Consider the following 16,864-nt stretch of genomic DNA (forward strand, 5'->3'; position numbering starts at 1 on the left):
CTTTAAGTAACTAGTAAAGTAACACATTACTTTAAAATTTACATCAAAATCTAAGAAACTTTTTCCTGTCCCCATGTAAAGAGAATTGGGAGTAAGGCACAGAGGCCTTGTGTAAACATGATGGTTATTGTAGTTGCATTTACTCAATCTCACTTTCACAAAAACACTATTCCTCAAAAGGAATAAAAACAGTGAAATGCAAACTCAGAATATTACGCAAACCTGCAATAATAAAAATAATATACTTTATGTATTAATCTCACTTTAACCAATGTCTTTCCTGCTGGCCTTCGATGATTCAATTCAATCATACCAATAAGCAAAAATGACTTTAGATAAACATCACATTTGTGTTTGTCTTTCTTTCTTCTTTCTTTTTTGAAGTAAGAGTGTGTTAAACCAAACTTTCTTCTGCGTCTTATTCTTCTGTGATCCAGATTGGTAGCACAGCTGAAAGGTTTGTTTGAGCTGCGCCCTCTACTGTACAGACGTGATTTTTGATTCCCTTCAGCCTGAGCCCAATTTATACTTCTGCGTCGAACTCCCGCCGTAGCTACATCGTAGGCTGTGTGTAGCGCGCGTAACCTTCGGCGTACCCTGACGTGCACCTCTCCAAAAATGTAACGCGTAGTCTATAGCGTAGAGGCTCCGGCGTAGGTCCGACGCAGAAGTATAAATCAGCCTTTATTAATTTTACTTTAGGTGTAAAAGGGCCTTTACAATTGGGGGGTGGGTATTAAAAAACAAACAAGCAAGTGCAGCCATGTGAGAAGTAGTAATGCATAAGTAACGAAATTAATTACATTTCCTAAAAAGTAACCAAGTAATGAAATTAGTTACTTTTTGGGGAGTAACACAATATTGTAATGCCTTACTGCGAATGACCAATGACAAATTTCAATTGTCAGAATGGCAAATTTTGCCAAAAGGCGACGAGGTATGGGAATCTACAGTCTTACGCATTTCACGAGGCAATTGAGTGAATCGGGATGTCAAAATCAGTATCCCTGTGCAAGACATTCATAAACATGTATACTCCAGTGTTTCTGTCTGGCTACTATGGACATCATCTCATCATTTGATAAACAATCTATTAGGTCTCTGATGTTCATTAAGTTGATGAAATGAACAATGGGAAGCTTGTTACAGCATGTAAGGCAGTAGCAGAAGGCCAGATACTTTCAGCAACACTCACTCTGAACGTCAGGTCATGGGCGAGGGGAGAGGTATTGAAGTACTCAAAGATGGAGTCCTGGAAGTCCGGAAGTTTCAGGCCTGCAGTTAAACATTTTTTTTGTTAAAGAGTAATTTCTAGTTTCAAATAATAGAAGAATCCATTGTTAAGAGTAATTGTTAGTTTCAAATAATAGAAGAATCCATTGTTAAGAGTAATTGTTAGCTTCAAATAATAGAAGAACCCATTAATTTAACAATCAGCAGCAGCATTATGAAAGGTTCCCTTCAGATGTTCCTTCAAAAGGTGACATAATATGCTCATGTCATGGTTCAAGGACACTCAAGTCTATTAAGGGTGAAGTAATAACATGTGTATCAGCATTTTCACCTTTGTCTGATCGTGAGCGGCTCTCCTCCATCTCTTTCTTCATGTTCTCAAGCTGTTCCTCTAACTCTCTGTTCTTGACATCTGTGTCTTTCAGTTTGCTGTAGGTGTGTAGGTGAGAAAGTCAAAAAAGTAAGGCTATCACAAAAAGCTACATAATGGGTCAGCAAACTATGGCATATATGTTACGTTGCCAAATGTAAATGGAACAGTTTTAACAAAACAGATATCTATCCGATCAGCAAAAACGCATGAATGACCAGGTGTAAATTGGCCCATTGGATATATGTTATTCAAAGTCTAATTTAAACCTGAAAGCCAACAAACTAAAGAATGTTGACAAAATGAGAAAATATAAAAATGTAATTAAAAAAAATTCTAAATTGCTTCAGAATTATGGTTCCACACTGTTAGCCATTATTAATATTTGAAATATGTTTGTGCATATTTATACAAGGGTGGCTGTGATTAACCCCGAAACTTGAAAATGACACTTAGATGGCAAAAAGGTTGCCAATCCCTGAACTAGATAATTTGAACTAACAACATGCACCCATTTGTATAATGCACATTAGACTGAACCAGTACCATGCAACACACACAGCGATCATGTTTATTATGCATGTATATCTACGGTAAATAATCAAAAAGGCCGCTTATTATAGCAGAATCAAAGGCTGACCTCTCGAAAGAGATGTTGGCAGCCTTAACCTTGCGCAGCTCATCCTGAACCAGTTGCTTGGCACGGATTTCAGCTTCCAAGGCCGACTGCAGCTCCAGACGGGCAGACATGTCCAACTTTTGACTGCGGCGCACCTTCCACAAAGGATCCTGCCAAGGAATGGAGATGCAAGTTTTGAAAAGAAACCAGAAAAAGGACCATGTGTAGTGTACACTGAATCATGACATGGTCGGCTTTTAAAACATTTTGGTTCATTCGTTGCTGGGTTTTTAATTTGAAGCAGTTATTACTTAAAGACAGATCATATTGTGTTTGTTTAGGAACTGTCGTGAGTTGTCTATAACAGCTAGGGACCATAAAATATTGTTTCTACAGTGTCAAGAAGCAGTACAATGAAGTAGTTAATCAATATCACAAAACACAATCAAAAAACAAGATGCTTTTCCTACAATAGTACAATGAAAGCAGCGTGCATGGAAAAAACGCATGCCCAACAGACTACATCACACAACATAGATACTGTAAATCCTCTCTAGCACACGAATGAAATCCCTTAAGATGCATTTCCCATAAATCTGATGGCTCATGAGGGCTTATCTTAGATCTCCAACAGTTTAATAGCTATTGATCTCAGCTGTCACCAAGGCTCCACAATTTACACGTGTTGCTACAAGACAACATTTGTCTACATGACCTATGTAGAGACTAGACAGTCATTTACAAAAAAAGAGACAGTGAACGGCTGCACGACAGCTGAATATTTGGAATGAAAGAAGAGGATTACATCCATTTCATTGGTTAAACAGATGAAGAAGTGACTGTGGCTCATGTGCGAGCTCCCACAGCTGATGGGAAGTGAGGCAGTGAAGGGCATTCATAGGAGTGTTCCTGGCCGAACTCATCAGCTTTACATTAGAGCTGCTGGTATTTTCCAGTGCGGCTCTCAAAAACGCTCACGATTAGGCATAATGCTGCGGCACTCTCACTTTTGTTCAAGCTTATCAAATTAGTGACTTCTCAGCGCAACTGATTTGATGTCATACAATAGCGTGCAAGCGGAAGGTTAAGGGTATACACACTTGACCTCATGAGAACAATGGAGGCAAGCTTATCCGAAATGTTTTCCATGTTTTGTGAATTATGATCGGTAATGAGGAGAGCTGATGCAGCATTTCCATTCATCTGCCCTCTGAAACTTCAGCTGTAAATTTTTTTTGCTATTCACAACATTCCCTGATAGTTTTGCAAATTAAGTAAGCAGACAGATGAATGACAGATTGATTGGCCAATAGCCAAGATAACAATCTTTTGCTCCGCCTTCTTTTTGGATCTGCTCCAAACTGATTGGAGGTTTGATGGATAAACTCACCCGCTTGGTGACCCGAGGTGCCACCATTGACCTCTGGGTTGGGATGCTTACTCCAGGGCCTTGCTGATATAGCAATTCAAATTTGCACAAAAAAATATAATACATTCTCAACAAATCTATATATAAAATGTTATAATAAATATGTATTTTTAATATAATATTGACATATTTAACTGTATACATTCATACATGAGATTCAAAAGTTTGGGGTCAGTACATTGTAAGTCTTTTTATGCTCACCAAAGATGAATTTATTTGATAAATAAATAGAGGTTATGAAACCCCAAATTCAAAATTAGAATATTGTGAAAAGGTTTTCATAGCTCTAAGCCATAATCATCAAAATTATAACAAATAAAGGCTTGAAATATCTCACTTTGCATGTAATGAGTCTATATTATATATTAGTTTCACCTTTTAAGTTGAATTACTGAACTTTCACCTGTATATTAAAAAAATTATTTATTCCTGTTATGCAAAGCTGAATTTTCAACATCATCACTCCAGTCTTCAGTTTTAAATAATACTTCAGAAATTTGACGATTTGGTGCTCAGGAAACATTTCTTATTATTATCAACGTCATTTTTATTCAGCATCCATGCTGAATAAAATATATAATCTCTTTCAAAAAATGTTACGGACCATAAACTTTTGAATGTTAGTGTATTTTATATATATATATATATATATATATATATATATATATATATATATATATATATATATAAAACTGAACAGCGTATAAATTACATTCCTTAAGAGTCATTTGAGCGGGTATGAAGTAATGTTGTCATATTTGAACAAGAAATGTCAATTTTGTTTACAGAAATTATATTTAAAATAAGAAAAACCACATAATGGCATTTTAATGAATTCAATCTGTGATTTCTTTTTTTTTTAGCTCTATGACCCAAACACAGGAATTTTATGGCATACTTTGCATACACCAATTGCCAAACTCTATTTGTACCATATCCTGTAACAACCCTGCAATTAAGCCAATTAGTTAAATTTGAGAATAAGCAACGTTGACCACATCTTTGGACGATGGCTTCAACCCAAACCTTCAGGGCTGCAAACCAATAGTTCTCATCAGCAGATCCCACAATAACAAACAACACTTTCAAGAGGGGGAGGCACTCATGCCAATCTCCTACAGTCTGTCCTTAACCTCCTTAGAAAAGGATATTAAATCAAATGTGACCTCCATCACCTACAACATGTCACTTCCCTTCAATCAATTTCCATTAGATTTGCTATTTAAAGCAAATCTAATGTTACTGTGCTACGGCTCAAAGGAGTTAGAGAGAGCTTTCCACTCACTGACAAAATTAGAAGTCTCCCTCTATCATCACAGATGCCCTATATATCCCTATAAACTAAAAAATGGAGCATAATAGCAGATCAGCTGTTTAACGAAGTTCAGAGGTGAAAGCCTGATTATGCAGTTGTGGAAGATAGGGCTGGATATCGGCACCGATTCCTCAAGTCAATCATCAGTTTGATTCTCAGATCACAATGTAACCTCTCCTCTTATTAACTAAAACTTTTTTAACAGTTTACCAGAGTTCTGGATCCCAGACTGGAGCTTCGCAGAGACTCCAACTCTTCCGTCATCTTGGAGGCCAGAGCCTGAAGGTAGCCACGGGCATCTTTCTCGTCGCTCACCCTACAAAACACACACAGTCTCACATTCGGCCATTTGACTGCAACGTCACCTAGCCAAGATTTCCATTTTATTGCAAAGTTCACCCCAAAAATCCTATTTTACGATTTTTTTACAACAAATGGTTATATAGATAACACTAACACTGTATATAGATTATAGATTATCTCACCATTGGATAATCTCAGCGATCTGTGCTTCCCAGTGTGCTACACTCTCTTTCTTTGATGCTAGATCCTGGAGCTCATCCTCCAGCTGCCTGTTCTGAGCTGTCAGCTTGTCCACAAAAGTGCAGAGCTACATGGGAGGAGATTTCAGGATCAGTGTCAAGTCCTGAATATTACTCCTGATATACATGCAATACCGTGTCCTACCCTGTCCGTTTCTGCAGTGAGTTTACGGTTTTCATCACTCAGGAGGTTGCGTTCACGTTCATACTTCTCCTTCAGAGCACCCATGGACTCGTCCATCTCGCTTTGTCTGTGGACATAGAAATAGGGCTGGAATTAGTGGTCAATATGAGTTGTTTTTTTGGCTGATGACAGTACTGCATTAAAACTAAATTGTTATATTAAAGTGTTGACCTAATTACAAATATGAATTATATTTAAAGTGAATGGGGTGGTGCTTAGTTGTGTCAGTAAAATATTTCAAACACACAAGGATTCATAAAATGGGGGAGCAGTGTTTTTGAAAATGTTTGATTTCACTGGGCAACATGTAAATGCTCCACACAAATCCCATCTCAGACTTGGTTCGCTTTAAGTCAATGTTGTATTTGCTGTCAGCATGCATTGAGAAAATGAAGAGCTCCAGGTTTATATCTTGGGAGGAGTTAATACCATTTGACCATGTGTTAAATGAGAATATTATTAAAAAGCTAGTTTGCCAAAATAAAGGCATGAGCATTCATCATGATTGTATAACAAAAAATTATAATATAATTCAAAAGTTTGTGGGTAAGTTTGTAAATTGATTTTTATTCAGCAAGGATGCATTAAATTGATCAAACCTGACAGTATATAATTTTCAATCATCAATGAATCCTGATGACAAGTTTCATGGATTTTACAAAAATATCAAGCAGCACAACCGTTTTCAACATTGATAATAAGTTTTTCCTGAGCACTAAATCAGCATATTAGAATGATTTATGAAGGATCATGTGGCACTGAAGACTGGAGTAAATGCTGAAAATTTAGTTGACGTCACAGGAATAAATTACAATTTTAAAATATATTAAAACAGAAAGTGTAAATTTACAAGGTAAGAACATAAAATGTGGAGTCCACTTCAAAGTTCAAGTACAACGTGCATGGGTTTCTCTCAGATTTAGGCCAATGCTGATAACCTCATAAAGGTTAAACATCAGTCACTGACAGAACAGCTTACCGTTCTCTCTTGGTCTTTTCCAGTTTGTCTTTGAGCACCAGCAGCTCTTTGTTCAGGGACAGATGTTGACCCTCAGAGTCCTGAAGATCCTTCCTCATCTTCTTTAGCTCTGTAGAGTGGCTGGCATCACGTCTCACCAGCTCCTCCTCATAGAATAACACCTTCTTATCCAGCTCTGACTTCACCTTTGTGAGCTCCTGCTGAGTCTCAGAACTGAGGCTTGAGGCGCGACCTGTTCCCTGCTTCACCTGAAAAAGAATCAAACAATCGAAATCAGATAAAATCCTGAGACTTGAATCAATTCAGGATAATAATTAATAATTAATTAAAACCCTAATACCATATACAAATAAAAGCATGTCAATGGAAAGCAAAGGAAGAGGAGGAGTGAGCAAGGAGGCAAAGGAGAGAGCTTGACTTTCAAGCAGATGGAAAAAACATAAAACATAGCAGGAACATCCTGCTAAAAATAACCCCACAGGATATCCTACACAAAGCAGGAGAAAGAAAAAAAAAAGATGGGAGGCAAAGTAAGGCGATGTTTGAGGTTAACAGGGTGAAAGGCACTCGAGAGGTAGATGGAGACCAGATGAATGGAAGAGGAAAATAGTGAATCTCAGAGAAGCTGTCAAGAACATGCCATATTTTAGCCAAAAATCTGAAGAAATTAATAAGATATCATATTTTGCTGAAAATTAAGCATGCTCAGTATATATGTACAATAGGCCTGTGTGTTATCAGGCGATATCAGGGATTAGTATCTCTGTCAATATAATTCCTTTATTTTCACATTTAGATTATCTTTGCTATCATCTTAAACTCACTTAAAGTTAATCTTTAAAAACACTAATTTAATAACTGTTTAATGCAATCTTCAGCAAATCTAAAAATCAATATATATTTGTCTACAGTACATAATGTTGTGATGCCTAGATTCACTCGTAGTATTTAAAAATATTTTTTTTCTTTATAGTATAATTTGTGTCAGGACTATCTGTAAACTAACCAATTGCAGACAGGGGGAGTGTTCAGGAAACCTGTATCAACAAATGCATTATTTTTGCAAAACTATTCAATAATCATAGATAGTGATGCAGAAACTACACATTTTACTTTTAAATGTAGAAGTACATAATAAATAACATTATTACAATAAATAAGTTTTTTTTTTTTTAAATCAATTTATTTTTATTTATACCATTTTAACTCTTTATTAAGAGTATTTTGTTACCATGCGATTCACCATTGAAAGATTCACAAGTTGGCTGAAGTCAGTAGAGAGACAGTGTATGAATGAGTGCACTCTGACCTTGAGTGTCTCCAGTTCACTCTCCAGTTGTTTAGAGTAGACTTCACTGTGCTCTCTGAGCTTACGCTCCTTAGAGGCTTCGGCACGCGCATCCTCCAGCTGAGACTCCAGCTATCACACACACAAGAAAAACAATCAATATGAAAAAAAAAAAAAAGGACTCGTATAGACATTCTCATGAACCCTTCAATCTTGACCCAATTTCAACCGCACACGCCCCGTGTGAAATTCAAGCACTGAAATGTCTTTGAGCCATATGTCTTGAGTCTTCCTTGACATGACTTCACACACACACAAAAAAAAAAGTGCACCAAGACGATTCCGCCGAAAGTCTAGAGCATGGAGAGACAGAAAAGAAACATAAAAAAAAAAAAAAAAAGTATAAAAAGGGGGAGGTTCTGAGACCAGCAATCCAGCTGCAGTCACCAGTGGGCCTGCACTGCGGTCAGTGTCGCCCATCTGGCTCGAGTTAGACACTGCAGTCCAGAGGAGGTCATGGGGTCCGTGAGGCTGGCCTGCAGGGACAGGAGGGGGCGGGAAGGGGTGTGAAGACATTCCTGCTGTCGTCTAGGGAGATCTGGAGCTGCCGAGCCTGCCTCAGTCTGGAGCGTGACTGATGAACTTCAAAAATGTGGCGCAAGGCCTTGTTTTCATCTATGCCCTCAGTCTGCCCTGGGGTGTTAACATTATGACGATGAGTAATAAACACCCGGCGGGAGCCGGACGGCACCGGTTCGGAAATCCCAGGATGACACGTGCAGCGTGGATACGTTTTCCTGATTGAAAGCCCCTGGCAATTCATCTCCATTTACTTCGAAAACACACCCAAAACAGTCATAACATTACAAGAGGGGGTGCGTGACCCCTTTTCAATCATGCTACTCACCTCCTTGCGGGCCTTCTCGGTTTTGCGGATGTCCTGGCGCATGGCGTCGATCTTCTGCATCACCACCTCCATCTCCTCCTCCTTGTCCCGCAGCTGCCGCGACAGACGCTGCTTCTGCGAGCGCAGCTCGGCCATGCGCTCGTTCAGCTCGGAGAACTCCTGCATGGCCAGCTTCCTCTGCTGGTGGGCGTCCTTCAGCTCCTTGGTCTGAGACTTCAGGCGATCCAGAGACTCCACCAGTTGCTGGAAAGGGAGAGCAAGAGAAATGGATCAAATGGGATTGAGGTTGAAGATATTAAAACGTAAAACGATAGCAGGGAAACAGATGCACGGGTCTAACTGTGAGAGAGGAGCAGCGGAAGGAGAGAAAAAGAAAGAGCAGCCGCGCCTGGAGAGAAAGGACTGAAAAAGAGGCTGAGTGAGAAATAGAAATCATCAAGAGAATTGGGAGTTATGCGCTAGCTAAGAGAATGGGACACACACTCGTAAGGACGATATCAACTGGCACAAGTGAAATGAACAAACTTTACAGGAAGTATTTTGACTGAAAACAAGACTCGAATGGATCTCATACAACAGCCTTGCAGAGCTTCGGCGGGTAAGAGCCAATCGGGGCTCAGGGTCAACAGTCAAGTAGAACGGCCCGACAAATGCGATTAGCTAAAAATTTAATTTTGACCTGCCTTATGTGAGGGGGTGATGACATTAATCTTGATGAACGAGCCCAGTGTTTATGAACTTCCTGATTGAATAAGGCTGAAGAGGACACGTTATCTTCAGCACGAGGACAGGAGAGAGGACCATTCTCTGGCCGTTTTGTAAATTCTTTTTAAAGCATATGAAAACGCTCATTCTGAAGGGGTTCATAGGATTTTAACACGTCAGTATCTCTGTACAGCAGGGTTGAGAACTGAGAATCTGTTCTTCTGAACAGCTGTATTTTTTTATTTAAATAATTTTTGTGAACCAAAACTATATTGAATGACCAGTGTAGTCAAAAAGATTCTCGAGCATGAATCACACAACGCTAACAATTTACTGTTGAGTTATTTAGTCATGCTTGAACTAGTGGCAGATCTTTTCTTTCATATTGTGATGTACATCTGAATGTAAAAAAAAAAAAAAGTAGGATGGGACTAAATAAATTTTTTTTTTTAAATTTTTTAAAAGTTTTTTTAATTTTTTAAAGATTAAAAAATAGATACCGGTACAGTGAATTTGAATCTCATGCCGACTATAAGGTATGTAAGACTTTAAGCTGTGTATTTAATGGCTGGTTGTTTATTTGACAAAATATAGTTAAACAATAATAAAAATGACTAAAAAACACATTTTGCAATATTCACAGCATCTCATCACTTCCCAATGAATTTCCATTCAATTTCATTATTTTCCCAAAAAATGTCTTCCTCAAAGTACAAAAATAATTGTTAAATGGATAAGCTTTAGGGAACTGGAATCGTAAAGAAGAAGCAGGAATTTTTAATTTTCCATCCAGAAAGGAACTTAATCTAATGTTAGAGGGCTGAATTTATGGGCATAATTTCTCTTACTATAAGAAAGTAGTTCTTGCACACAGTAATACCTACACTCATACATTTTGGCTCTTAATTAAACTCTCTAGTCAATCATACCTTATGGATATCCTCTTTCTCCAGCTTGAGGGCTTTGACTTGCTTGTCCAGGGCCTTTAATTTGGAGGAGGAACTTTCAAAGTCCTGTCGAAGAGTCACTGCCTCCTCAAGTTGGTGCTCCAGCCTATCAGAGTCTGAGGCGGGACAAGATACTCAGAGTTAGCTGGATGTGATTAATTAGCTGACACAATATGAACAGCCAAATAATCAAATTAAGAAATTATGATAAGTGGAAACAGTGATGACTCATAATCGTAATAATATTCTTATCGAAGCACTTTTCTATAACTTAATCTATAATGTGGGCGTGTGTTTAGTGCTTTGACATGACTCATAAGTTAACTTACTAGACTTTATCATATCATATATCCACTGACAATGATTGAGAGACCCATTACCTGACAGTTTCTTTTTGAGCCGATCGATTTCCTCATTAAGTTTTTTAATCTCTTTATCACGACCTAATGTGCCGGCCCCACGCCCAGAGCCATGCAGGGACTGAACAGCCTGAGTGGATTCTAGGAAATCACATTTGGAACAAACAATCATTATATACTCAGAATACAATTTACTGATGCATTTACAAAAGTAAAACAGAACTGCTGAACCTGCTAGATGTTATTACAAGGGCTTAAAGTCATAATTCACCCAAAAAGGAAAATAATTTAATAATTTATCATAATTTTCCAAACACAAGTCTTCCGATCATCTTCAAAGCACAAATAAAGATACTTAATTGAAATCTGAGAGATTTCTGTCGCTCCATTGAAAGTCCAATTCACCAAAACGCTTCAAGAAGTTCGTTAAGACATTATAAAATAATTGAGCAGTATATTACAAGTGTTCTGAAGAGAAGTAATCACTTTTATTCACTTTTTAGTCTTTTATTAACATATAAACACTGATCAATGCACATACATACAGCAAATCGAATATGGTAAATGGAAGCTTAAACATACTTGCATGATAAACCTCAGTGGTTCTCACACGTCAAGCAAGCACGTTTGAGAAACCACTCAATTAAAATTACTGTTACGATGTACGATGCATATACTTTCAATGGAGGGACAGAAATCTCTCAGGTAAAAATATCTTCATTTGTTTTTTAAAGATAAACAAATGTCTTTTGGGTTTAGAATGATGTGACTGTGCGTAATTGAAAACAGAATTTTCATTTTTGGGTGAACAAACCTTTTAAGTGAATGTTTTCTTTAGATATCAGGTTGTTCATTACCCTGCAGTTTACGGTTGAGCTCCTGTTTCTCCTGCTCCAGGCAGCGAATCCTCTTTTCAAAGGCCTCCACCTGCAGACCCCCATCCGGGAGATCCTCCCCGGCGCCTCCGTCCACCAGCGAAACCCTCCTCACGCTGCCACGGTCCGAGAAACAGCTCTCTGTGGTGTAGGTGAAGCCCACGAAGGGTAAGTGCTGCCCGGTGAAACCCGTGTGAGATACTGGGGGTGCAATGTCCTGCAAGGTGGAAAGGGAAGTAGTCAAAGGTCAAATACGAACAAGCGAGCACGAGTATAATCAAGGCTTCAGGTTGTTCTTTATGTGGCATGTAACAAAATAACTTTTCCTTCAACGATAAAAGCCTTTCAGAGTTAAACCAACCGGGTTTTTCAGGACATCATCGTCAACATCAAAGTTGGAGGTGTCAGAGGGAGAGCTGACGTCAGGGATGTACGGTGCCTCAGTGTTGCGGATGTTCTCCCAGTTGATGCCGGAAAAGAAGGGGTGCTTTTTGAACTCCTCGATGCCTTGCTGACCCAGCCGACGGTCTCTACTGCAGATCAACCGCTGGATCAGGTCTTTAGCGTCCTCGGACACATCCGTGATGTGGGACGGGAACTGGAAACGCTCCTAAATAGTGCAAATTAGACCAGTTTACATTCGACATCTATTTATCCAGATTTTCCACTTTGGTTAAGGAACCCAACCATAGACCAATGAAAAGAAAAATACTACTCTGAGTAGTGGTTTAGGGGTGACCAAATGTCCTGATAAAATTAGCACAGTCCTGATTTTATGAGCTATTTCACGTGTCCCAACGGAGTTACAGGCGGGATGTTATTCTAACTGATTAAATGCGTTTCATGCATTTTCTATCATGAGAAATCCCCAAGATGCAAATTAGTGACTGTATATGGGTCAGTGGTGGTGAAGATGTAAACTGGACAAATACCAAAAATACACAATGATGAAGCATCTCACCTCGTGGTTCATGATCTTCCCGTAGGTCTCCACCAAGGATTCGGCGTAGAAGGGCGTCTCGCCATAGAGCATCTCATACATGCAGACGCCTAGAGACCACCAGTCACACTCCGGCCCGTATTTCCCCATGCCATCCTCCATGGCCTGCAGGATCTCTGGAGAGATGTAGTCTGGTGTGCCCACAGCCACTGACGACTGGACCTGCACAGGGGATGACAGGAAACAAAATCACAAACGAGACTGGATAGCTCTTCATTTGCAATTAAATCCGACTAAAGCAGGGAAAACCATAAGAGTGCATATACTACCGTTCAAAAGATTGGTGTCAGTAAGATTTTTTTTTTTTTTTTTTTAAAGATGCATTAAATTGATAAAGTAAAGACATTTATAATGTTAATAATGAAGATTTCGATTTCAAATAAACATTTTATCAGGATTCTTTGATGAATTCAAAAGAACGAGTATCGTGGTTTACACATAAATATATGGAAAAATAACCGTTTTCAACATTGACAATGTTTCTGAGAAGCAAATCAGCATATTACATTTTAAAATATATTCAAATAGAAAAGTTATTTTTATTTATTGTAATGTAACAGTATTTCACAGTATTACTACTTTTACTGAATAAATAAATGCAGCCTTGGTGAGCATAATAAACTAATGAGGCTTTTGAATGGTAGTGTACTCAAATGAGTTATAGACACATTAACTTTAAATTGCACAATAACAATACTATAAAGAACAATCTCTAGATACATCAAATTCACCATGCCAAGTCTTGCTCAATCTCCCTTATAAAACATGCGAGCACTCAACACGTCTTGACCTCCAGTTATTTTTGTAATATTTAATTGCTGAGGAGACAAAGACTGTCAACTGATGACAACACTGCAAGATATTAAGAGAAATCTATTGCCTTAAAGCAATATATAACAATCCCCAATCCCCTATTTAGGGAAAAATATTAAATTGGTTTGCTCTGCTTATTTATAGGGCTGCACAATTGGGGTAAACATGTTGTGATTATATACCAATATGACTAATAATTATTATTACTATTATTATAACAATTTAATAATAATAATTTTATAATGAGTATTTTTAATGTAATTATCAATTTAATATTTCAATGTAAAATAAAAAAACATATTTAAGAAAAACTATTTTATTCTACAGTACAACTGTAAAATGATAATACTAATATTTAAATGAGTTTGTGTGGAGCAGCATTTACTGAGTGGCTTACCGATAGATCAATTGCAGCCTTTGTGATTTGTTAATTGCACTAAATATCACGATTTGGGTTTTATTTTGATCAATAGTGCAGCCCTAAAATCTCTACTCAATATCTAAATAAAAGACAAGAGTAACATCCACAAATATACAGCACATGTACAGCAGAAAAACTAAAGCCCTGTTCTGCCCTTCCACATGCTGCTGGCACAAAAGACACACACACCCCAGTAGATAAAGGCAGTTTTGGCCTTGGTCTTGTTATCAGTGCACTATAGTGACTCATCAGTCTGTGAGCCAGAAGGGTGGGCAGCGATGGGCCTTTCTAATTAGCCCTCCCCTTCAAGGCCAGAAGGGCCAAAAGCAGCTCTATTAATGTCAGAAGCAGAGAGAGGAGAGGGTAGGGCAGTGCTTTCACCTAACAGATGGAGACCACCCTGCAAAGATGACAAACAGACTCTGGTTTTAGACCGACACTGGAGTTCAAAGACGGGGACCTTCATCACATACTGACCGTGCCATCTTGCATCATCTTCAGACAGGAGCCGAAGTCAGCGAGACGGATGTGACCGTTCATGTCCAGTAGCACGTTATCTGGTTTTATGTCCCTGTGGGAACAGAAAACACAACACATAATTCAAGAGGAGCTTTAAAAAGCAGCGGTTTTCAACCAGTTTTAGCTTTACATCAAGTGATGACCCAACTCTGCACCAAAAATTTTAGCTCACAAAAATGTCATTAAAGATCGGTAATTATAATTATTTATTATAATGAATATAATTAAATTAACTGCATGAGACCACAAATATATAAAAGTACTAACATGACTAGGGTGAATTTTTTTTATAAAAATTGGCTTCTAAAAGGTCTCTTGAATTTCAGTGGTTTCATGCTCTCAGTAGATACTATGTGGTCAGCACAAACTGTGTTCATCCTCATTGCATGTTGACTTGTATTTAATAAAGTCTGGGTTGCATCATTTTTCCTTTTAAAATATATAAGGATGAGAGGATATCACGCAACCTGTCCAGGTCGATATTTGCCTTATTTGTCTAGATTGGCAGATGAATCCGCTCCAACATAATGGATAGCATTTTACACGAAGGTCTCATTTGTTAACAATATTAACTATTGGTTAACATCAAAACTTCAATGGCTACAGCATTTATTCATTTCAATTATTTAGCGATAATTATTTTTCTAATACACTTAAAATAAATGTAAGTTATGTTAACATTAATGTACTGTAAACTGATATGAATGAACAATGAACAATTGTATTTTAACTGACATTAACAAAAACTAAAATGCATATACTAATATATATATATATATACACACACAAACATACAGTCGTGGTCAAAAGTTTACATACACCTTGCAGAATCTGCCAAATGTTAATTTCCACAAAATAAGAGAGATCATACAAAATGCATGTTATTTTTACTTAGTACTGTCCTGAAAAATATATTTTACATAAAAAGTGTTTACATAGTCCACAAGACAAAATAAAGGTGGAATTTAAAAAAATGACCCCATTCAAATTTTTACATATGCTTCTTAATACTGTGTCGTTACTTAATACTGTGTGTCATTACCTGGGTTTTTTATGATGGTTTTTCATGAGTCCCTTATTTGTACTGAGCACTTGTTTATCTTTTCACACCGAGGACAACCAAGGGACTTATACGCTATTACAAAACTATTACAAAAGGTGAAAACATTCACTGATGCTCCAAAAGGAAACAACGCATTTAGAATCGGGAGTTTAAACTTTTTGAATATGAAAATCAGGGTAATTTGTACTTATTTTGTCTTCTGGGAAACAAGTATTTTCAGTAGCTTCTGAAGGGCAGTGCTTCAGAAGTGCGTCATGTGATCAACTGCGAAATTCAAATCTGCATTCACGCTTTGGCTGATGCGGAGCCAGACACAGACATGCTCAGCGCTCGTGATCAGTGTTCTAAACCATACGTTTTTGGTTGGGTGAGTCAACATGTTTTACAAATTATAAATTTCTAGCCCTCTGTTAAAATGACAGAACTCAGCATACGCTAGGTAATGGAGGACGCTAGGTTTGAAGGACTTCAAAGAACAGCCTCAAAATGTGCTGTCAAATGCCTAGCGGTGTCAGTGCTTATAAGGTTTAAATTTTGTTTGTTTCGATAAGCTACAAAATACGTGGAAGACCGAATCAATGGCGGATTTATAGGCTTAATAGCCTATTCTTAATGTTCTGGAATAGCAACAGTAAAGGCGTTTATAATGCTATTGCTTCAATAATTCAAAAGTATAATCGGATATGATGGCATTGGTGTAATTATTACAGTGAAAGCTTACATAAAGTTTCTATAAACATTAATTAATTTTATTTGGGGTTGTTTTTTTCAGTTCTGCTGAAAATAACATGGAGATTGATTGGATGCACAATGTCTACAACAAAATATATGATATGGTAGGTTGCATATTATTTGCATTCAGAATTCAGAGCAGACCTGCCACAACCCACCAGTTGAAAACCACAGGGGAGAAAAAAACATGGCATACTGTGCCGTTCATCACACAGCTGACGCAGCCCTGCACTGTGAGGTGTTATTACACCAGTGGGCAACCCACCCTGACAGCAGCTCTCCAGGGTGGCTGTTTCTCCATGCCCAGCCATGCCCTGCTCTCCATGTAAACAGCCTGCCTTTGTTCAACATCCCCCTTTCACACACACTCAGTCCCTGTCTATCGACGACTGGGCCACACACACAGTGCCCTCTGATTCACAGCCCTGGCACCATGGCGAGCACAGCGGGTACAGAGTAAACATGGTGTCAAAACTCATCACGCACACACACAAACCACACCATTCACAACCTCACTGGCTGTCAGTACAAGCAAGAAGGGTTGTACCGTGGAGACACGTGTAT

At 38.1% G+C, this 16,864-nt stretch overlaps 1 protein-coding gene across 5 annotated transcripts in view; it reads right to left on the reverse strand.

Annotated features, from left to right (window-relative positions):
- cdc42bpb (CDC42 binding protein kinase beta (DMPK-like)) overlaps positions 1–16,864 on the reverse strand; it is a 64,229-nt gene that overhangs the window by 13,852 nt on the left and 33,513 nt on the right. For all 5 annotated transcript variants that reach the window (XR_013794444.1, XM_079584572.1, XM_079584571.1 and 2 more), the window contains exons 6-20: positions 14,464–14,557; positions 12,714–12,914; positions 12,114–12,362; positions 11,735–11,969; positions 10,899–11,018; positions 10,501–10,634; positions 8,867–9,109; positions 7,981–8,091; positions 6,672–6,919; positions 5,654–5,759; positions 5,452–5,576; positions 5,177–5,282; positions 2,244–2,392; positions 1,565–1,662; positions 1,196–1,275 (exon numbers count right to left, since the gene is read on the reverse strand). Coding sequence is in view for 4 of the 5 variants with exons in the window: in XM_079584572.1 (XP_079440698.1) it covers positions 1,196–1,275; positions 1,565–1,662; positions 2,244–2,392; positions 5,177–5,282; positions 5,452–5,576; positions 5,654–5,759; positions 6,672–6,919; positions 7,981–8,091; positions 8,867–9,109; positions 10,501–10,634; positions 10,899–11,018; positions 11,735–11,969; positions 12,114–12,362; positions 12,714–12,914; positions 14,464–14,557 (2,299 nt within the window). In the remaining variant the exon portion in view is untranslated. The remainder of the gene's footprint in view (positions 1–1,195; positions 1,276–1,564; positions 1,663–2,243; positions 2,393–5,176; positions 5,283–5,451; positions 5,577–5,653; positions 5,760–6,671; positions 6,920–7,980; positions 8,092–8,866; positions 9,110–10,500; positions 10,635–10,898; positions 11,019–11,734; positions 11,970–12,113; positions 12,363–12,713; positions 12,915–14,463; positions 14,558–16,864) is intronic.

This window comes from Phoxinus phoxinus, assembly GCF_949152265.1.
Source record: "Phoxinus phoxinus genome assembly, chromosome: 16".
Lineage (NCBI taxonomy): Eukaryota > Metazoa > Chordata > Actinopteri > Cypriniformes > Leuciscidae > Phoxinus > Phoxinus phoxinus.